General features: G+C 35.6%; 1 protein-coding gene across 6 annotated transcripts in view; it reads left to right on the forward strand.

The window, feature by feature from the left end:
- LOC128993433 (monocarboxylate transporter 2-like) overlaps window positions 1–23,997 on the forward strand; it is a 534,836-nt gene that overhangs the window by 388,604 nt on the left and 122,235 nt on the right. Inside the window, exon 1 of one of the 6 annotated variants that reach the window (XM_054417324.1) lies at window positions 271–537. The exons of the other annotated variants lie outside the window; for them this stretch is intronic. Within the exon in view, the coding sequence (XP_054273299.1) occupies window positions 288–537 (250 nt within the window). The 5' untranslated portion in view covers window positions 271–287. Of the gene's footprint in view, window positions 1–270; window positions 538–23,997 lie in introns of those variants that run through there. 6 annotated transcript variants of the gene reach the window in all.

The raw sequence follows: 23,997 nt of genomic DNA on the forward strand, positions 1-23,997 counted from the left end.
GAACTATTTTGACAATTGCCACTATTAATCTATCGTTTGGTGTAACCACAACGTAAAGACCTACAAGTGAAAAGTAAACTGAACCCATTTCTATCGCGAATTTTAACTCATCTTTAATTCATCCTGGCCCAAGGCCGCGTCCGTCGACCCCGCCATTCATGCTGCGATTGTCGTGGTATTGTTGTTGGGCGCGCATGCGCACTAGCGCCGCACCGCGCCGCGACGCGACGACCGCTACACGCTAGTCAGTGTCAGTGCGCGGCGGGACACGACCCGCATCGGATGTGATGTTGGCAGACCCGGACTCCGGCCTAGCCACATGCAGTGACTTGCCGTCCTGCAGTGAAGTTCTGTGTCCAGTCAGGAGGGCGGCGCCCCCGACTATACGGCAACACTACTACCCAGAGGGAGGATGGGGATGGTTGGTGGTCGCGGTGGCCGTGGCGGTCCAGGTCCTCACCCACGGGCTACACATGGCAGTCGGGGTGTTCATACCTGAGGTGCAGAAACACTTCCACGTCTCGCAGATGGCTACAGGTCAGTTGGTGCTGAAACTCAGTGCTACACACTATTTACAATATATTCAGTAAAGGGTAAGAGAGTGAGTGAGTTATAAGAAATGTTAAAGAAGGGCTACACAGAGTGAAATGTATACATCAAGCGAGCCAGTATTTTTATTACAACGGAGAATAATTTTTAGGCAACTAGCGATTCGTAAAACGCAATAGTACTCAACATAACTATTTCAGATCATAGCGTTTTTTAACCTTTGCACATCTGAAACTATGAAATCACAGAGGAAAAAATACCATTTTTGAAAAGCCACGGACTTACGATTAATATTTTACTATACATCAATAGGGCTACAACGGAAATAACCCGTAGATTTTAAAACAAAGTACGTAACTCTTAGCTGCATAAATCTGGAAAATAATAACATCCTAATTCGGTGCATCTCTTCAGTGTTGTTGGAAATCAATTTTTCATCTATTAATCAAAAAATAAATACATTATCTCTCTTGACGTCTTTGGATTATTACGGCTATTCGTTGTGGTTATTGATATATTTATGGTTGAACTCAGCAATGCCCCTAACACAAGGTTATACAAAATAATGTATTTTACAACAGAAAATTTTGAATCCAGTTTCTAGCGTTAGAAGCTCGATAAAAATGTAACAACTAAAACTAGACTATTCTAATCGCACGTATCATGGTACTCAGGTACCCGTTCGTCCTTCGTATGGGATTGACGTATGACCGTTATCAATCGCTATACTATATAGGGTAACTGGAAGGTGATTTATAATAAAATATGAATATTACCTTGTAAAAGTATAAATTAATTTTACTCGACAATCCGCACAAAATCTGTACGCATGAACGTTTATAATTCATTATTTCTTAACGTTGAATAAACAAAGTTGGCAGACTTGAAAAGTAACAAACTGTTACACATATTAATTTAGTTCGGAAACTGCATACTAATCTAGAATAATGTAATAAACAACAAACAAAAATCATCATCATTTTTGTTTGTTGTTGTTCCTTATCAATATAGACAATTATAAAACCTTAAATTACCTGGTGTTCACCAGTTGATCAAAGCGATTATCGTTTACAGGAGATGCATTCCGGTGACTAAATCAAATTGCTTTAGTTGCAATAACGTATGGTAATGTGTCTTTACTATCGATTCCCACGTATATCAAAGATAGAGAGATAGAGAGGGAGAGAGTGATAGATTTTATTGAGGGAGAGAGTGAGAGATAGAGTCTAGAACAGTGAGGTAATCCGTCTAATGGATTTGCTGAACTACTTGGAAAACCGCTTTGTAGTTTCAGCGGCTCAGCCAACCAACTGCGGCTCTGGTCTGTTCTATTATTGTTCACAGTAAAAACTATATATTTTACATTGCCGAATGTCAATATAGCTAGTGATTTTAATTTAGGGATTTTTTTATTTAGGTGAATTAATTGATCAGGAAACCCATAAATTAAACAATGAACGGATACCTATTCGTTTCAAAGTGTATTTTGCCGATTTGTACTCTAAAACAGGAATTTATCTTATAAACGAATTTGTCGTTTGAAATAGGGGGACGTTTTTATGCAATTTGTTTCATTCTACCCATTTCATTGACACCTTTCCTTGGCATATTTGTTGGCATTTTGTTATTTAAGTTTTTGTATTTTTTTATTGTTATTAAAGGAAATAAAATTGTGAACCGGAGAGAAATTTTCAAAGCGGTTTCACACTTCGTAGGCTCCATAATTTTATTCCCCTAATAAGTATCATTATGTTCAATAGTTTTGTGCAAACATCCTGAAAAGGTCAGCTCATCAGAAAGGAAAATAACGGTTCTTTGCCATTCAAAAACCTGAAAACTCTGACTGATCAACACTATCCACACTAAATCCACACTCAAGTGTTTCCATTCTTAATATAATCACGTTACTACATTTGTTTTTCCATCGATTTGTATAACATACTTTGTCCTCGTTTTATTGTATTTTTAGAACAAAACAGTTGCTTTCGCTTAGTTATTTTAATTATTATTTCAGACCATTGACTAAAAAAGCATAATAAATAAACTGTTCAACTGTGGAAAACTTGTAATATTCACAATATTTTACGGCTTTAAACATGTTTTTTACATTGGTAAAATTTGCATGTAACAACGTTTAAATCATTAAACAAGATTCTAGACAAATGGCGGCCGACGTTTATTGCTAAGCGTAGGTTTTACTGCATCGTAAAATGTAGATCATGTAATAATTGTTAGAAGGGATCAAACCAATTTACAATCACTGCACGTGGGTGTTAGCGATAATGGTGGTTTATTGGCGGGATTAGAGATACAATAAGGTTCATTATGGCCTAACCTGTGCTAATGTGTTAGCAGTCTGTTGTAAAATGGGTTGCTTACATTGGTTTATCTTTATGAAAATCTTAATCTATATGTTTAATTGTTTATCCTAAATTTATAAAATATTAGTTAGTTGGTGTTTTATTAGTTAATCTAATTAGTCTATCTATTGAAAAGGGATAGTTATACAAAGATTTGATCTAGCTACTGTAGTGATTATATCACGTTGAAAATTAGTTGAAGTACTTCATAGGGAGGTACATTTAAATGGCTACAGACTAGATACAATCTCACTTACAATCCAATCTTGTAACAAGAGATCCAGCCTCAGTTAACGTTAAATGTAAATGTAAACGGCGTTTCTACAAGAAATATGACCCTGCTTTCTTACGTCTTGTTTGGGGCGTATTTCTAACATTACTTTAATCTAAAAAAACATTATTTCTTATCACAAATCGCAAAGAATAGATTTTGATAGTTTTTTTTTTACATAATTTAATTTAGGATTCGTTCTTGTTTAACTTGCAAGTTTACCGGTTCGTTAGTTTAAATTTTACTTTTATTTTGGACGTAATATACTAAATTACTTCTGCTCGTCTGCAATGGCGGAATAGAGAGTTTTGGACAAATTACAAGTGCAAAACTTAAACAAATGCTTACGTCTTGATTGAAAGGCACGTACAGGGACGTTTTTATGCGTCTCTAGGCAAAATAACCTATAGAATCATACATATTTCCATAAGAACAGATTTAAATAAAAACAAGCATATTTTACAAACTTTTAATTCTTGCGCCATATTGGAATAAATCCATGAAGCTATCGATAACTTACTTGGTCCACATGTTTATCTAACATGGGCGTGCCTCTTTTAGCTGTTCCTTCTTTGTGTTAAACTAAAAATCTGCAAATTACTCTTTTAAGCTAGAATGATATTATAAATAATAAACCTAGACGTTCTGCTTAGACTTATACAAAAGACATAATAAATGAATATGCACGGTAAAAATACAGATTCATAAGTGTTGACATTCTTATTTAATATATTATTCATATAACAGTCTAAATATAAAATTAATGTAATCAGTATGAGAAAAGCAAAAGCGTGCGATATTTCAAAGTATAAAGCTGAATGGTATCAATGAATAAGGTCTGTATTCATTGATGGTATACAGCAAATGTTGCCTTTATGTTAATTACTATTTAAAAAAATGCCCCCCAATGGTCTTTTATCCAACAATTTTATCCAATAGTATATTTCGTACCTAGGGCCGAAAATGATGTTTTTCTGACTTGAGATAGTTTTTATGCTCGAGACTAAGTCGAGAACTTTAAAACGAGTGAGAGCTGCGAATCCATTTCAGTTCGTGGTATGAACGCTATTTTTCACAACACTATACCCTAATGTCCCTATTACCACTATTCACCACAATAATAATGCACACTGCATCAAGCCAACTACATCTTTAAGGTTAAGTAAAGAAATAATTTGAGGAATTAGAAAAAAAATAAATAGTTGTTAGGAAGCGGTGACAATAAAGCAGTTATATTGCAAAGTTATGGGTACTGGTTGTGTATGTATTCATGTCTTAAGAAAGTAATCGGGCAGCTGATTTTGCGGTCCCAAGGATGTAAAAATCTGCTCGGTCCCCAAATAACGATGAAAGCTGGCATGGTCAGCGAAACGTAACTTTCAGCCACCAATTAACGTATGTAAAACAGCTAAAAACGTCATAATGTGATAAAAATCTACTTGCATTTAATTTTGATCAATATTTCAAATGTACAATGGTAAAAATAAAGTAAAAGGAAAAAACAAGTCGATATCCATGCGCTCAAAACGTAACTTACCACGAAACGCATTTAAACGGGCTTCTTTTATTGGACTTTGCAATAGCATGAGAAACCTATCTAATAAACGCCTTACCGTTAATAGCGTCATGTTGTTGGGCCGTTGCATGTGATACGCTGATAAAAGCACAAGAGTGATCCTTGATCCCAGGTTCGTAGGATCGACCTGGCCAGGCGTAGCGAGTTTTAAATATTTATCGCTACAATATCGCTTGCCCACTCCCAGGATTACCATTTTGTTTTGGGTTTTAATTTATGCCCAGTTCCCCTTCGCCACCCATGTCGATGTCGTAACACGTAAATGTGCGTGACTCATAGAGTTTCGTAATCCATCTAACATTTTGTTTGGTTTTATAATTATTCAGGTTTCGTTAAAAAATAATGTAAAATGTATAATCTTAATTGAAATTTGATTTTGTAATTTGGTTGTCTTTCTTAAAAGTAACACTTTGGAAGTAACCTTATCTGGTTAACACAAGTTGTTCAAACTTATTAAAACTATTAATAAACACCTTACCAACATTGTTTGTAATAAAATTCTAGTGGGAATCTGTATTTTTTTTTAATAAAACGGTGAAGTTTGCATTTGTAGTTCATAAATATTATCGTTCAAACACTGTTGATTCAAACGTTTCTCAATTCCTAATTATAACTTCTAAAGTTTTCGATCAACTTGGGATTAAGTAGCAACGTGAACTAAAGGTAGGTTATTTAGTTTAGTAGTACTGTAGTTGAACATAGTAGAAAACATAAATAAATGTAGGCTACGAATTAACTTTAATCTGTCTGCGTAGTCAAGTGGTTTTAAAATTCACCTTCAATTATGAAGGCTGTTGATTCTAGACCCTAGGAAAATTCGATTTTGCACTCGGATCAATTTTTTCATTAGCCTAAGATCAATTTATGATTATTTCATCAAAGGTAGATAAAAAAAACAGTATATTTTACCACAGACTTTCCATTTCAATAGGAGATCATAGAATAACAATCCCTTTCTGAATACATTGCCTCCCCTTGTAACAATCAACCCCTTACACGATGTTTAGACTTGTTCGAGCCGCTACTTCGCTCGATTGCCATTAGCGAATTTATTTGGCAAGTTTGGGCGCAGGTTTGCTGCTTGTTTACAACCTTCTTTTGTTCCTCAGCAGCAGTGCGCCGTGGTAATAACTTGTGATTGTCCAAGTAAGGAGTTTCAGGTCTTGAGTTGTTTGTATTGGCTTGTCTTGTTCAACTTTATTAGCCTATACCTTTCAGAATATGTTTTGAAATCCGAATGTGAATTGTTCGAAATTGTAAATGGATGGTAAAGCAGGTTGGCCGTTATAATCCTCTTATTGCATGATTTAAGTAGGTTCTAAAGTTTAATTCAATGTTTTCAACGTTTTTAGTGTAAAATGTATGTGTGTTACAATATTCCATAAATATATTGCTTGTAAACTATAGATAAAAATAATTTCATTAATTTTAAAATTTATGGTTATGATATCAGAGAACACTCAATTTATAGAACAAGTCATAAAACATAGATTTTAACTATACAAAATTTACATTTTTTTGTACACCCTTTCTCTGGATCTCATCGAGTCCTTCTCATATAGGCTAATGAACTTTTGTCTGAGATTTTTCTTCTTCGTCCTGTAATGGTGCAACACCGTAGAGAAAATATCACAGCCTTCTTTCATTTAAATGTAACCATTAGTATTGAATATACAACATAGTAATAGCTTAGATACTTTTTCCCAATAAACATTATTTATTAGTTAGATGTTTGGAAAATTTACTTTATTTATACAAAGAGCCTGTAATTCCTAAAAAAAATAACACAACTTGACTATTCAATTTAAGATACATATTACATTATGAAACAATCTATAAGTATAAAAGAGGATGTTTGTATATACAGTATATTTGTTTGTTTGTTTGTTTGGGGGTGATAAACTCGGACACCGCTGAACCGATTGCCACGAAACTTGGTACATACGTGTAGAATGTCATGGAATAGGTTTATACACCATCAATTTCGTGATCCGTCTAATCGGCTCCGCCCCAGTGGATCTGGAGTTTCCCATGTTAACCTTATGAGAAATGGAATTAATGAATCTTAACAGCTGTTTCAATTAAACAAGTTGGTTCTGTTCTATGATGTTCAATAGCTTTAAAGTTACAAGGATTGCCAACAGGGTGCAGCACTATTATTTCTTTTACATTTATGACAACTGCCAATTTGCAACCAAAAGGTGAGTGAGCGTAGCGAACGAACTTCAACCTGGAGGCGAGTTAGCGTAGCGAACGAGCTAACCTGAAGGCAAGTGAGCGTAGCGAACGAGCTAACCTGAAAGGCAAGTGAGCGCAGCGAACGAGCTCCAACCTAAAGGTGAGTGAGCGTAGCGAACGAGCTCCAACCTAAAGGTGAGTGAGCGTAGCGAACGAACTTCAACCAGGACGTGATTGAGCCATGCGAACGAGACAATTAAACGTAACGGTACTTAAATTATAAATAGTCAAAGGCAAGACAACGTCTGCCGGGTTCAGCTAGTTATGTAAATAATTCAACAATCGTATCTCTCATTCATTGTTTGAAAATAAAAAATAAGCTTATCCACTGCGGTTTCTTGTTATTCTGTCCACAACCGCAGACAACAGCTGGTTACATTCCCAACTACATCTGTTCCCTGTTCCGCTGTCTCGTATACAGGTCCAGCTTGTTCCTCGTCTGTCCGCGGTACAAATTAGATTCCTGTAGACTTAGTTAACACTTGTCCATTGCAGTACAGCTATTCGCGGACCGCTCAGAAGCACACTCTTACCACAATTTATTGTTCTTAAGATTCAGTAATTATATTTTATGGTGCTATAAGTATTGCTCGTGTGTACTTTTATACTCTGAGTTAATTTAATTCTAATGGCTAACACAATTTAGTCGACGGTTGGTTCAATATTGGTACGGTTAACAATAAAACTATTTATTTTTGCTTGTTTTTAAAACCATAAAGGAGTACGTCTTACTGAAATTAGCCGATATGGTATAGTTATTATAGTTGTGGACAGGGTAACTCCGGACCAGGAAAAGGAGACCTACCTGCCTCGGCTATTGTAGAGTCGCCCGACCAACCGACCCTAATTAGTGTCGCTTGGCTGCGCTCAACGAAAACAACAACTAGATACCCAATACCATAAACTTAAGTTAATTTATTTACAAAAATTATTAATATTTATTATCATATAATGTTTTGTTTTAAAATGTCGATCATTTTGATACTAAATTTGATGTAAATCGGCCAATTTTGACCATTTGTGCCGCCAAACTAGTTTTTCTTTTAAAAAATAATTTTTAACAAACAAAGAAAATTGAATATAATTTACATCAAAGCGTGAGCAAATGGAGGAATAACAAAATGCGTATGTATGAATGTATTAACATTTTATTATATCATAACCAAAATAAATAGATCGTTTGAATACAAATTTGAAAACATAATTTTAATCAGTAACTTGATTAACTGTACAATATTTCTACTGATTCTAAATTTATAAAAATGCAAAGGCACAAAGTACGAAAAAAACAACACGACATAAATTAAAACATATAACACAGTGTGAAAGTTGTAGCTAAAATTTAACTAATACTAAATAGGCATGCCGCATGTGAAATATAATATAAAATTAAGCAACATAGAAAACATGATTACGACAAAAATCAACACGACATAAATCAAAACATAGATAGAGCACAGTGTTAAAGTTGTAGCTAAAATTTAACTAATACTAAATAGGCATACTGCATGTGAAATATAATATAAAATTAAGCAACATAGAAAACGTGATTTTAAAATGATTACGACAAAAATCAACACGACATAAATTAAAACAGAGAGCATAGTGTGAAACATTTATTGACATTTTATTTACAGCAAGTCACTCCTTTGGTATAAACAAAAAAAGTACAAAAAATCAATTTAATCTATTTATACGAGAACTTTATATGAGCTATTATGGACACTTATATATAAATTATAAAAAATTAAAACGCTCTCCTGTAAAAAGTTGGTTTTTTTACTTGTGTCGTTTTTCTTCTGCATTATAAGAAAATAACAACTAAATATGAACAGAAAAATAAAAATAAATTGTAGAAATTCCAATTACATGTTTTATTTACAGTGTTTTGCTTATTAATATATAGGGTAGGCCTACTCTGTAACTTAGTTTACTGTAAAATATTCACAAAATATACAAAATTACGGTTTAATGCACGTGCATTTCGAATTAATAGTCCTTGGATGCTAGCGGTCATCTTTGATGATTTCAAACAGCGGTCGAAAGGTTATTTATAATCAAAAAATATTTTTTTTCAAATACCAAAGTGTTTGTAATTTTAATATCCAATGCACTGTGAGACCAGAAATTAAATTTTATTTTTTAATTGTTGTATGAGTTATAAAGTCTAGGCTCCAAGGACAATAAGAGAATGTTTTATACAACACCTTATAAAGGACGGGCCAGTTCATCATCCGAGTATTCTGCACTGTCCTCGCTGCAGCTGATTTCTTCAAAGTCAGTTGTTGAGTCGTCTCCGTCCGCCAAGCTGATTACCAGTCGGTCTTGGACGTCGTCGATGATGGCGTCCACCTCCCACATAAACTATTCTACCTTCTTGACGTGGTTGACGAATGATTTCCAATCATTAGCGGTCACATTGTTTAACGCGTCATCCAACAAAGTCTCGACGGATTTTAAGCTGTAGTCAGTGTTGGTTCTTGCGACTTCATTCTTCACCTTCGCCCACACCAGTTCAATAGGGTTCAGCTCACAGTGGTAAGGTGGAAGTCGCAGGACTGTATGGCCACAATCTTCAGCTATTTTATCTATTTTATAGGTTTTAGCAGCTAAGCGCAAGTGAGCTGGAATCCGAGTTAAAAGTTCTGCTTTGACATCACTTAAATTGAAAAACACCCCATGGCTTGTAAGAAAGTTCTGGATATCCTTTTTTTTCCAACTCATGTTTGGTATCTTAAATAGAGTTTCACTATGATAGGAGGCATTGTCCATTACTATGACACTGTCGGGGGGCAGCAAGTGAATGATGCCCTCGAACCAATCCTGAAAGGCTTTTCCGTTCATTTCATCGTGGTGATTTGCGTTTTCTATCTTGGCTGTTTTTTTCGCTTTGAAAACCCATCGAGCGTCAATGTCGCCTGACGGGTTGGTCGGATCTTTTAAAAACCCATCTTCACTGCCAATATGAACCATTATAAGGCGCCCCCCTCGTCCCGGCAAGTCTCGCAGCCCTGTTGTCTCGCCGTTCATGTGCGCTTGTCTTGCTGATTTTATATATTTAGGTGTCCACGCCTTTTTTGTAGTGTGGCCAGCATTGCACCAAGACTCATCCAGGTAAAATATTTGTTTCCCTTCCTCTCTAAATCGTTTAACTTCTATCAAATATTTCCTCCTCCACTGCACGATGTCTTCACGCTCAATAAGATAAGACTGTCTTTGTCGCCTTTCAAACTTGAAGCCCAAGTCGTTGAGAAGTCGTCTTGTGGTTCGATCAGTCACATGTGGTAGGTCTGGATCTTCATTTATCATTTGCGCGACAGTCTTTGATGTAGGTGGAATATTTTTCCTGTACAGCTCATGCACCTTCCTTCTGATGGCAGTTTTTTGGAAGTCAGTGTAGACTTTCATGCGTGTTTTTCGTCCCTGCCGATTTGGTCGTTTTTTCCCCGGGGTAACCAATGGTCCGTTGTCGAATTCCTTTTTAAGCTGTTCGATGGTTGATCTGCTGGCACCAGTTAAAGCTCGAACTCTATCCACGATGTTCCTCTTGCTCATTTCCGGATTTTCCATGCGAAGCACTCCGTAAACGTGTAAAATAATTCGCCGTTCACCACTTGAATACGAATTATGAGTTCGACTCGTTACATACTTTTCGGGAGACGCGGGTGTCGGTTCTGCCATAGTTGTTCACACCACAAATGGAAACCACTAACTAACCAAAAAGGAGTTCGTCGCCAAAGATAAGGGTTGTTTGGTTCAATCGCTATAATGAGTCCCGTTACAATGAGTCATCACAAGCATCGGTTACATTACAAAGTGTCAAGATTCGTTACTCATCCCTAGTCCAAATACTCTACATGTCGAACAATGAATCCACAAACCTGAGTCACGTTACAAAGTGTCAAAATTCGTTACTCATCCCAAGTCCAAATACTGTCTAAGTCGTTAATATATTACGATACGTTAATCCGGAAATGAGCGAGAGCAACATAGTGGATACAGTTTGAGTTTTAATTTTAAATGGTGCGAGCAAATGGAAAGTACACGAGCTTTATTTTAACAACAAAACCGCAATTTTAGATTCTTTTGTAAATATAGTACAATAATAAAAGTTACATAGTATAAAAGAAAAACTAGTTTGGCGGCACAAATGGTCAAAATTGGCCGATTTACATCAAATTTAGTATCAAAATGATCGACATTTTAAAACAAAACATTATATGATAATCAATATTAATAATTTTTGTAAATAAATTAACTTAAGTTTATGGTATTGGGTATCTAGTTGTTGTTTTCGTTGAGCGCAGCCAAGCGACATTAATTAGGGTCGGTCGGTCGGGCAACTCCACAATAGCCGAGGCAGGTAGGTCTCCTTTTCCTGGTCCGGAGTTACCCTGTCCACAACTATAGTTATACTTTCATGCAGAACACATCTGAGGTACTTACTTGATTATTCCTTCCCTCAAGACATACTATAATTTATTCTTCGGTTGAATAAGAAAGTGTTCTAAAAAAAAACTACGAACATAGAACAAAGAAAAAACCACATTAATTATGATTATGACCCTATATTTCCTATTCAACAGTAGATTATAACAGCTTTGACCAATTAAATCGCGGAAATAAAGGAATATGTTGAGAAAAGTTATTTTAGAAGTTTATTTAATATATTTCAAAAGTGACAAATACAGGATTCTCAAGAGTGTCGTCCCCAGTGATGTGTTGGCCGACTTTGGCACCTGTCCATCAAATCGGCTGACTTAGGCGGGTTATGGCAACTCGAAATTAGTCTCGTTTCGAGTTTATTTCTCAGTCGTGAATTTCTAAATGCCTTATCTGATTCGGGGTTTCTCATGAAGCTTGCCAAATGTTCAAACTGGAGTTTATCAGATGGTTAAGCCAAAGTATCCTGGGTTTATCGGGACGTATCCGGTTTCACGTGTTTTTAAATGTTTGGGAAACAAAAATATTTTTTACGTTTCTTTGACTCAGGCATTTTTTTAACTAAGAAAAAATATTTTTTTAATCGATGTAGTAAAATTAATTACTATCCCAAAAACCCCCCGTTCTTTTATTGGCCTACCATAAAGAGAGTTACTAAAAATTTTATTTTGGAATGGGCTACGTTTCAAAATATGAAATTTGTCGTTAGTATTACATGATAAAAGAAATAAATTACTTAATTCCTGCTTTAAAATCATCATGCAGCAACAGGTGCCAAAATGTTCATTATGCATGAAACTGCTACTCTTCTTAGCAGTTAAGCTAAATCGTAACCAAACTATAGAAAATGTAAATATGTAGTACAGCTAGAGGAAACAAGAAACTTAAGTTTCATAGGAAAACAAGCTAATAAAATCATGTACCTAGTGTACTAACTAATCTCGTAATATGAAATGCATTTGCCGTCAGTTCTTGACATTTCCAGCTGAAGGACGCCCCAGGCCGTCTCTCTCTCCGGGTATCAAAGCGGGAGTTCTCGCCGACATTCCACGCAAATTGCACCAATCTCGCATAATGCGAGAGCGAATTAAGAGGCTGGGCTGTAGTAACACCACGTAGACGATACCGTAATGTAGGGAGGCTACAGCAGTAGATACAGTAGAGACTTTCATGGTATCGTGGACAGAGGGAAGACTCTATCTTTAGCTTAGGACATTGACATATTGTACATGGGAAAGACTCTAGCTTAGGACATTGACATATTGTACATGGGGAAGACTCTAGTTTATAACATTAACATATTGTACATGGGAAAGACTCTAGCTTAGGACATTGACATATTGTACATGGGGAAGACTCTAGCTTAGGACAATGACTATTGTACATGGGAAAGGCTCTAGCTTAGAACATTGACATATTGTACATGGGGAGGACTCTATCTAAGGATATTGACATATTGTAGATAGAGAAGACTCTAGCTTAGCATGTTGTACTGTGAGGGGACTATAGATTAGGATACTGTACTGATGGGAAACTATAGTTTAGGAAACCGTGCTGAGGGAATATTCTAGCTCTAGCTTAAGATCCCTGTACTGAAAGTATGGTAACTGTCCGTGATTTAGTATTTGGTTTGGAATAATCTAAGTAATTATTTGGTTTCTAAAGTGTTTAACAAGAGTTTTTAGTAAATTCTATGATTTAAACTAGATCCACGCTAATCTCACCCCTCCTTATGGTTCATTATGGTACAAGGCTAGGAACCTATGACGTTTGCATAGGTCACCTGAAATGAGTTTTTATTCTTCGTTGTAGACCAAATGTGGTCTTCTCACCCAATTATGCATGCCAAAGTCACACGTTGCTAAATATATCATACAAAAGCTAAACCATAAATATACAATTTGACTTTTATATATTACATGCTACAATTACAGAACATTTGTGGATTTTAACATATATTTTGTCCGTTATGATAACCCACATTCAAGAGTTTTGACTTGACGAATTGAATTGTAGGTTTATGTTATAATTATATTTATTGTTACAGGTACGTTTCTTTGAATACCATGAGAAAACTTCATCTGTGTATGTAAGTGTTATTACAATGTCTTAAGTACTTGTTCTCTAACGAGCATAGTTGACGGGCATTTTTCATGATTATAGTTTGCATGATAATCAAAGTACACATTACTGAGTCAAGCAAAGCATTAAAATTGTGACTCCCATAACTTAGTGCAGCGTTGAATTACGTCTTGTCAAGAGATATTTATGTACAATATTATGCTAGTGGCCAACAACTCTCTGACTAACCTAATGAGTAGTCTGCGATGATTAGTTGTAAATACGTTCTGCTTGTTTATTTAAAATTTAATAGCGTTCCCTTCTAATACAGTTTGTATAATTACTCATTTATCTACCCAGTTTGAAAATGCGCAGGTGTGTCATTCGTAAAAAACATAATTTATACTGAGAAACCATGCATTATTGGTATAACGGTATACTTTAAAAGCCTTAACGGTAGTTCAAATTTTAAACCGTAAGGTTGCCTTTTCTGTGAGGAATTAAAGTATTATTACTGAACGATTTTCTTACACCAAAGGTATGAATTTTATAGTTTTCAACGCAATAAGTATGCTGCATGTATGTTCCTAATCCTTAAAACTATTGCGTCCTGGATATTTTCTTACGATTACCTAATTACATTTACCTTTTCTATACTCAGCTATCCATTCTGCTGCCCGTTATGTATCATTGTAAATACTTTTTAACGACAAAACTTTATATTATAGTTTTTATTAGTTAAGGATGGAGCAAGAGTAGTGAAATTCATAAGAAGTTTTTCATCTAATTTACAGTCTCGTTCAATTTGTTCAAATTTTAAAAGTATTCAGTTTCATTTCAATACTATATTTGCACACACTTATTAGGCTACTTAATTGACTTACTTACACTTAATTAATATCACACATAGTAAAAGGGAAGTATAAGAACTTTCACGATATACCGAACCAAAGGAACACTGTGGCAACCCAGGTTTTTAATATTCATTGAATTATTTCTCCCCGGCTATCACTCGCCCACTCATGGGATCAACAATTTTTGGGTTTCAATTTGCTACGCCCCCCCCCCCTCCACCAGGCCAACCACATCAACATGGAATAACTTAACCTGACGAACCTCATCGCTATATTTATACACCTTCGCGTTTCATTACACTTTCTCTTAGCTTTTATTTTTTTTTAGCATTTTATAAACTTTTTTTAGTTGGTTGTTAAGGCGCTGATTTACTTGTTTACTATCAAACCGATGCATAACAAAAACAAATTTCCAAGGCAGTTGTGGTGAAATTACCTTCATTATTAGCATAGCAGGGTTTGCAAATGTTTCCTCAAACGATGATGTAGGCTTAAAAGTATGGTATGCTTTCAAAACGTCAGTTATTAATCTTATCAAGCATGTTTTATGCTCAAAACATTTTCAACATGTCAAAAAGTAACTGGCTATTGTATATATTCCATAACATTGCTAGTGGACGATTCACAAAAAAAACTGCCTTGACAACTAACTGTTGACTAAGAATCAAGTTTAGTTAAAACGAAGACACAGAGTTTTTGGGCAGTAGGTTTTATAGCAAGATATATCCAATTTGTCAAACTATTCTGGCCTAAACGTTTTTAGGAGTTTTTATGATTCCTTTGGTTTTTGTGCCCTATGAACCTATATTAAGCATCACCCTAAAGTTTCACACTATAAAAACCTTTACATTTTGCTTTTCACATAATGTTTTTACAAAATGATCAAGCTTTGGGGTTCTTGATACAGTAGTAGCTTTCATGTCCAACTCGAAAGAGTCAAAGCATCGTCGATGGGAAATGTATCAGCATTAACTCTCGTTCAAGCAAGTCTGTTGCTGAAGGATGAAGGTCAGGTGAGAAGGCGAGGTCGAAGACACAACTGATGTTATCAGTTCCACGACGCACAGTTCACCCACTACAAGCTAGTTCCCATGGTGTACTTGAGGCAATAACCTAACGGGTTTATCGGTTTAGATGTCTAGTTTTGTGTTTAAATCATTTCATATGCTATCTATTTTTTAAGTAGCTCACTGTCTGAAGGTCAAACACTGTTTTAGAACAACATTTGGCATTATCGATTGATGGATTTAAACTTTTTTAACAATAACATTCTTGGTTTTGCTGAATTCATTGGAAAAAGGTTAATTTTGCTGCATTTTCTACTACTAGGTTAAACAACGTATAGTGGAGTAGTTGGTGCTTAGTAGTTATTGGGATTGCCTGTGTACGAATAGCGGGGCCAGATCTGTATCTAGACTGTTTATAGATTATTGAAATAAGGTTATGTTTATTAATAATTTTCTTAAAATGCCATTATTTTCTATTTGGGTGCCTATGCAATAGCAATAAGGTTTGAAATATAAAGTAACTGATATCAAATTAATCAGCCTTGACACCTTTAATATGCTATTATAGATAATAATCTACTTACGTATCACGTATGCCAGTAGGTGTCAATTATTAATACTTGAATTATGCTGTACATGTTTCAAGCCTAAATACGGCTCATCTTCAGCAGCATTTTTCTATGTACAATTTTCACATCGAGAGATGATTGTCGACTATATACAGACCACATATACACACAAACACAGAACGTTTTAGCATGCTATTTTTATTATTTACATTTGTTTTTGTAGCGTACGCTCGTTTAAACAATACCCGACCGGACGACATTTGTAGGCCTACAAATGTCGTCCGGTCGGGTATTGTTTAAACGAGCGTACGCTACAAAAACACATGTAAATAATAAAAATAGAATGCTAAAACGTTCTGTGTTTGTGTGTATATGTGGTCTGTATATAGTCGACAATCATCTCTCGATGTGAAAATTGTACATAGAAAAATGCTGCTGAAGATGAGCCGTATTTAGGCTTGAAACATGTACAGCATAATTCAAGTATTAATAATTGACACCTACTGGCATACGTGATACGTAAGTAGATTATTATCTATAATAGCATAAAGTAACTGCTGCAAATTGAATTTGTAACACTAATTACATTGGTAATATTTCGGTACTATTTATTACTTTTAATACTCCTTTCTTTTTCTTTAAATAAAAATAGGACTCATAGTTTATTGCAAGTTTGTTTGGTTTCAATTACCTTGAGCACACCAATCGTCTGTTTTTTTTTTATGAATCAGCTTTATGTTTGAGACATTTTAGTCTTTTTTCATAAAAATTCAAACAAATCATAACAATTGTGTCTTACATTTGACTCAATAGTCAATAGTCAATGATTATACGTAAACCATCCATACTTGTTTTCAAATTATTTGTTCTTGTTGAAACAAAAAGTTTCCAACGAAACAGTCGTTTACGATTCAACCATCGTCTGGTAGAACAGGTTTATTAAGTGAGGCCAAAGACACACGTCGTCCGATATTTCACCTAGCTAAGTCTGCCTCTTCATCACCCCAAGCCCAGCACACGTGTTAGTGCCATGACGTCACTAATCTCTGGTTATATACCTCCACCTCCCACCGTATATATCCATTAATACCTTTCCCAACTCACTAATTAATACCTACAAAACATTAGACATGCTAATGGTGTGTGAAAAAGACCTGAGGTGAACATTTTTGATGTTTGATATCATTATGGTATTAAATCAGTACCATGTGTTTCGTTTTGTAACAATTAATAGTGCAAGTTGAACGTACAATGGGTGAAATGATATGTGTAGTTGTTTTACCAAATAATATCAACCGTTTCGTCAGTCTAGACCATTTAGTAATAACGCGATGAACAAAGACGTCTGGTCGATGAAAAAGCTACTGACTTTAGCAGAGTCGATCTGGCCGCTTTCTCTCAGATGATCTCTGCAACTTCTTCCCTTCCCACTAACTACTATTAACTTACTACACAGCAATTGTCGACACTCGCCGTAAGATGTTAGACATTGTACGTGACAGGTTGTGTTTATGTTGTTACACATTGTACGTGACAGGTTGTGTTTTTGTTGTTACACGTTGTACGTGACAGGTTGTGTTTATGTTGTTACACATTGTACGTGACAGGTTGTGTTTATGTTAGACATTGTACGTGACAGGTTGTGTTTATGATGTTAGACATTGTACGTGACAGGTTGTGTTTATGATGTTAGACGTTGTACGTGACAGGTTGTGTTTATGTTAGACATTGTACGTGACAGGTTGTGTTTATGTTGTTAGACATTGTACGTGACAGGTTGTGTTTATGTTGTTAGACATTGTACGTGACAGGTTGTGTTTATGTTAGACATTGTACGTGACAGGTTGTGTTTATGTTGTTAGACCTTGTACGTGACAGGTTGTGTTTATGTTAGACATTGTACGTGACAGGTTGTGTTTATGTTAGACATTGTACGTGACAGGTTGTGTTTATGATGTTAGACATTGTACGTGACAGGTTGTGTTTATGTTAGACATTGTACGTGACAGGTTGTGTTTATGATGTTAGACATTGTACGTGATAGGTTGTGTTTATGATGTTAGACATTGTACGTGACAGGTTGTGTTTATGTTGTTACACATTGTACGTGACAGGTTGTGTTTATGTTAGACATTGTACGTGACAGGATGTGTTTATGATGTTAGACATTGTACGTGACAGGTTGTGTTTATGTTAGACATTGTACGTGACAGGTTGTGTTTATGTTGTTAGACCTTGTACGTGACAGGTTGTGTTTATGTTGTTAGACATTGTACGTGACAGGTTGTGTTTATGTTGTTAGACATTGTACGTGATAGGTTGTGTTTATGATGTTAGACATTGTACGTGACAGGTTGTGTTTATGTTGTTACACGTTGTACGTGACAGGTTGTGTTTATGTTGTTACACATTGTACGTGACAGGTTGTGTTTATGTTGTTACACGTTGTACGTGACAGGTTGTGTTTATGTTGTTACACATTGTACGTGACAGGTTGTGTTTATGTTAGACATTGTACGTGACAGGTTGTGTTTATGATGTTAGACATTGTACGTGATAGGTTGTGTTTATGATGTTAGACATTGTACGTGACAGGTTGTGTTTATGTTGTTACACATTGTACGTGACAGGTTGTGTTTATGTTAGATGATGTTAGACATTGTACGTGATAGGTTGTGTTTATGATGTTAGACATTGTACGTGACAGGTTGTGTTTATGTTAGACATTGTACGTGACAGGTTGTGTTTATGTTGTTAGACCTTGTACGTGACAGGTTGTGTTTATGTTGTTAGACATTGTACGTGACAGGTTGTGTTTATGTTGTTAGACATTGTACGTGATAGGTTGTGTTTATGATGTTAGACATTGTACGTGACAGGTTGTGTTTATGTTGTTAGACATTGTACGTGACAGGTTGTGTTTATGTTGGTGGAAACAATCAGTCCGTATCGTCTGCGAGTCATTTACAGAGTTGACGTTTATCATACAGTTTTGACGAGGTTGGTAAGACTGGTCGAGTGACCTCCTGAGGTGTGATTGGCAAACCTGTTTACACCTGTCTGTCATACAGCTGAGTTAAACCAACTCGCCAATTCTCTTAGGGTTATAGCCGTGTGGTAAACACACAAGTTTTTTATTTCACTGTAAAATTCCCCAGACATCCACAAGCAACATCTGGAAGATCAATACAAAAAGTTTGAGATTTTGTAAGTTCTTTTAAGAGTTAGTTGTGTTTTCATGTTTCCCATTGGATATTTCTTTGCTTTCAGCATTGTGTCTACAATCAAAGACTTAACATGCTATGAACTAAATCATTTATAAAATACATGACAGTCAATATGGGTTCATCGAGTTGTCGGGTGCGTGGTTTTCACTATAGCTATTGCAAATAGGTTGCTTTGAAAGTGTGCTAACGCATTTTTCTTTATACAGTGTTTTCATAACATATCGAAAAGTAATCTTAAACTGCTAAGCCCACCCACACGACTCTTCTACCCATAAATTATAAATTACCTTTCAGTAATTTATAAAGTCTAACAATATAAAATGTTTTAAAAACTCATTAAGATGATTTAAGAATCTCTGGTCAGTACAACAAGTAACTATTATTACAAAACAAATTTATGCACCATTATTCAAAAATAAGTTTCAACAATACCTATGCTGGTTTACATAATATCATAAGTTCATGTGATCTTATGATTGCGGTTGGACAATTGAAGCTTTTTAGAAATTCAAAACTGGACCCAAAATAATTATCTTTGATCATTGGGTTTTTAATAAATAGTACGATATGGTTTAAGTCAGTAACGGAGACATAAGTTTATTACACACAACAATCGACACACAACTTGTCTTTCCCTCATTGTTGCGATAAATACCCACCCTGAGGATTCAGCATCGCATATACAGGGTGATTGGTACTCAGTGTGACAAAAATTTTGTTGTGTAAGTACAAAGTAAATGCAGTGTGATGATGGATATCAAATGTTCCAAGTCTAAAAATTAGCTTCCCAAAGGATTATTTTATATGTTTCAAAAATAACTATGTTTTTTAAACTTAATACAGCTATTTCTCAATTACCTGTAAATGGATTTGAGTAGATAATGTCATTTTCGTGTTCTACATTACATTTTTAATAAGAATAATGGAAAATGACGGGGATCAGTTGTAAAAACTCCATTGCAAATAGATTCAAAGATAAAAATTAGGATGTTTGATCAAAATTTAAAAAAAACATTGGTCAATTGCATTCGTTCACACCCTGTATACAAGAAAGTGTCGGAATATGTTAAAAAACTGCGCCATTTTATAAGCTTTCCAACCATATGCTCAATGAATACAAAACCTATATAGAATAGTTTTTTTATTCATTGATATGCTACACCATTGAGTTTTATGTCTGCTTATGTACACTTTAGTGGTTTGAAGACTACAAAGCATGATGTCTTTAACATTTAAAACATAGAAAGTCGGCATGTTCAAGCAAAAATTGTATTATTGTTCCAGCTTGAACAGTAAAACAGCAAAAAGGTTCTACTCAAATCCATATACAGGTAATTGAGAAATCTCTGTATTATAATTTTTTGGGAAGCTAATTTTTAGACTTGGAACATTTTATATGCATCATCGCACTTCATTTACTTTGTACTTACACCAAAATATTTTTGTCGCACTGAGTACCAATCACCCTGTATAATTAATAACATTTCATTATAATTCCAAAAAAGTTACTTTCCTTTATTTAACACCCCAGAGGGAGCTAGACACGGAGCCAAACACACGTTGTCACTTTAAGTATGAAACTTTCTTTTTATTCTACTCCTTCACGTAGACTGTCATCATTGTCTCGAACCATGCCAAGTGTGATTACGGAAAAACAATGGAGCATCAATAGCCGAGGCTTTTTCTGAAAACTTATCACCTTGGCAGGAACAAAAGACGGCTGTAAACACGAGGCCAAGGTTTCCAAATACATTTAAAATAATGAGCTAGAACAAAGAACCTTTGTTGACCCGAGAATAAGTAAATCTTGACTAAATGAAAATCATGGAAAAATACAGAACAGATTAAGGCTTAGTATATACGGTGGATAAGGATGAAAGCATCCTATATCGAAATATATTTCATCATTTAATAGGTATAATATTTAAGGCCAAATTAAAATATATGATTAAGTCGTAAATCTTTAGAAGAGATAATGAATTTGTTTCGGCTCTATAGAAACCGTTACTGTTATTATTTTATAGTCGTTATTCTTTACAGTTATTGTGTTCACAATTCTCAATAAACACGTGGTTTTGGTTACACGTGTAGCTCAACCTCGTGTAGATTTGATTTAATTACAAATAGCACAAATGTTATTGTAATGTATATAGGTTTTTCTCATATAATTTAATAGAAACCCCTGCAGATTGATTCCTTTAGAAGTTTTGACAATAGGCACATAGCTTCTTGAAAACATTTATTTTAAACATTAAGACAACGATTACATAAAACTATAATAAATCAAACTATGAAATAAAACAAACTAGCCACTAAAATGACGTGTTCCATGGCGTTCTAACGTCACCTACAAAGGTAATAAGTTTATTTTACCAGACCATTGCTTCTATTCAGCGACTATCTAGGTAAGGACAGTAAATACGGATCCTTTGACTCCCTAGGGCCAGGTACAGCGGAAGTGTCATAAACAAACATTCGCTGTTTATCGAGAAGGGGTGCACTTGAATGACTTTAGAAAATATAAATGAGTAAATATAAATATATATCACACGTTTTGCAATATCACGCTATAGTTAAAACTAGGCAAAATCAAACGTATTGATTTTAGTGGATACTTAATACTTAAATACTTTTTAATGAAATGGCGACCATACAAAGTAGGTATTTTAAGCCAAGTATGAATGGAGATGAGTGTGGGATAAGTGGCGCGATCTTGTAGTCTTGTTAGTGACTAAGGCCGACATATTTCTTAGACACAGCTGTTAATTAATAGCCTATACAGCTAATGGCAACCAAGGGACCTACAGATTATAGTGGAATCCGAACCACATTTGAATTATGGATGGAATTATGGAATTATGGATCTCTAAACAGATAAATTCTCGTTACTTGGCCATTCCTAATTTTTGTTTTATTTTCTAGTCTGAATCTCTGGGAGTGAAATTGTTACAATAACCCTCTAAACCGGTCGTTACCGTACACTTAATCTTACCATATTACAATCTGTTAAAATTGAAATTCATTGTTTTAATTTTTCAATTAAATTTCTACTCTAAGGAAGACCTTTTTATGGCCGGTTGTTACTAGTCAAAGTTGGTGTAACAATTTTTAAGTATATTAAAGTATACAAATAATTAAATGTTCACAGTACAAATGTAGGTACATCGACAAGGGTTTATTTATTTTTAATTTACTAGTAAATCTAAATTATTACAAGTTTGTGGAGTTACGAAAAGATATTTTCACTAGGACCAGAGTAGCCCCCATTTTCAGAATACTTCCCCAAGACAAATGCTCAACTTCTCCCCGTTAACAGTTCCTGTACATCAGCCGTTATGGTAATGCAACTTCCTCCAAGTGCTACCTTCATCTCCTATATTATCTTCTCATTCGTCGCCCTTATATTTTTGATAATGAATACCATCCATAATGTAGGCCTAAAACTTCTTTCAAAGGAGATATTCTATAGCCTCGATGTCCAGGTCCAAGTTTCGCCGATCACCAAAACTTTATGCTTTGTTACACCGAGACTCTGTTACTATTTAAGGTCCACATATCCTTAAATCGCAATAAGGACACGTTTCTCAGTTGATAGTTTTAATGCAATGGAGAACTTCCTATAGTAAGATCCATTCGATAATATACTGAAGAACTTAATTATAATTTTCATCACTTATAATAATGTTTTATGTTTTTTATTAGTCCAAGTCCCCACTAGAAAAACAGGCCGCACTGCAGCGCGGGCAGCGCACACTACGTCACAGTGGTGGATAGTTGTACTAAAATCTTACCGTTAAAATCTGACAAACAGCCAGCTTATTTAACCTTATGACGACCATTCCATGGAATAGATCAATGTAAAGTTTTATCTCGACCTGAATATGTGTTAATTTGATCACGAAACACCTGTTGTAGTAAACCTACTGCAATCTAGGATAACTCGACGGATACAGGCAATTTAAACGTTTTGTTGTAAAAATCCATTCCAGCGGTTATACCATAGAAATGAAATCGTTTCAATGTGTTCACTATGGAAACACGTAATAATTATTGCATTTTGAATGGGAGAATTATCTACAACGTAATGGTTTAACCTACTTGTACTGTACTACTGGAAGTAGTAGATGCTACGCGACTACGTGGTCGTGGTGATGTTATCTAGTATCTTCTGCACGACTTGTCCTACGCGCCACCTCCACAGGCCAACACTATACTGTTCATGACTAGTTATAGTGCAGCAGGCCAGACCATAGTGGTAGCTGCTACGCGACTACGTGGTCATGGTGATGTTATCTAGTATCTTTTGCACGACTTGTCCTACGCGCCACCTCATGACTAGTTAAAGTGCAGCAGGCCAGACCATAGTGGTAGCTGCTACGCGACTACGCGACTACGCGACTACGTGGTCGTGGTGACGTTATCTGCACGACTTGTCCTACGTGCCACCTCCACAGGCCAACACTATACTGTTCATGACTAGTTATAGTGCAGCAGGCCAGACCATAGTGGTAGCTGCTACGCGACTACGTGGTCATGGTGATGTTATCTAGTATCTTTTGCACGATTTGTCCTACGCGCCACCTCCACAGGCCAACACTATACTGTTCATGACTAGTTATAGTGCAGCAGGCCAGACCATAGTGGTAGCTGCTACGCGACTACGTGGTCATGGTGATGTTATCTAGTATCTTTTGCACGACTTGTCCTACGCGCCACCTCATGACTAGTTAAAGTGCAGCAGGCCAGACCATAGTGGTAGCTGCTACGCGACTACGCGACTACGCGACTACGTGGTCGTGGTGATGTTATCTAGTATCTATCGTCTGCACGACTTGTCCTACG

The sequence above is a fragment of the Macrosteles quadrilineatus genome, unplaced genomic scaffold (genome assembly GCF_028750875.1).
Source record: "Macrosteles quadrilineatus isolate MER2022 unplaced genomic scaffold, UCM_ALF_1.0 Scaffold_4__1_contigs__length_99947679, whole genome shotgun sequence".
Classification (NCBI taxonomy): Eukaryota; Metazoa; Arthropoda; class Insecta; order Hemiptera; family Cicadellidae; genus Macrosteles; species Macrosteles quadrilineatus.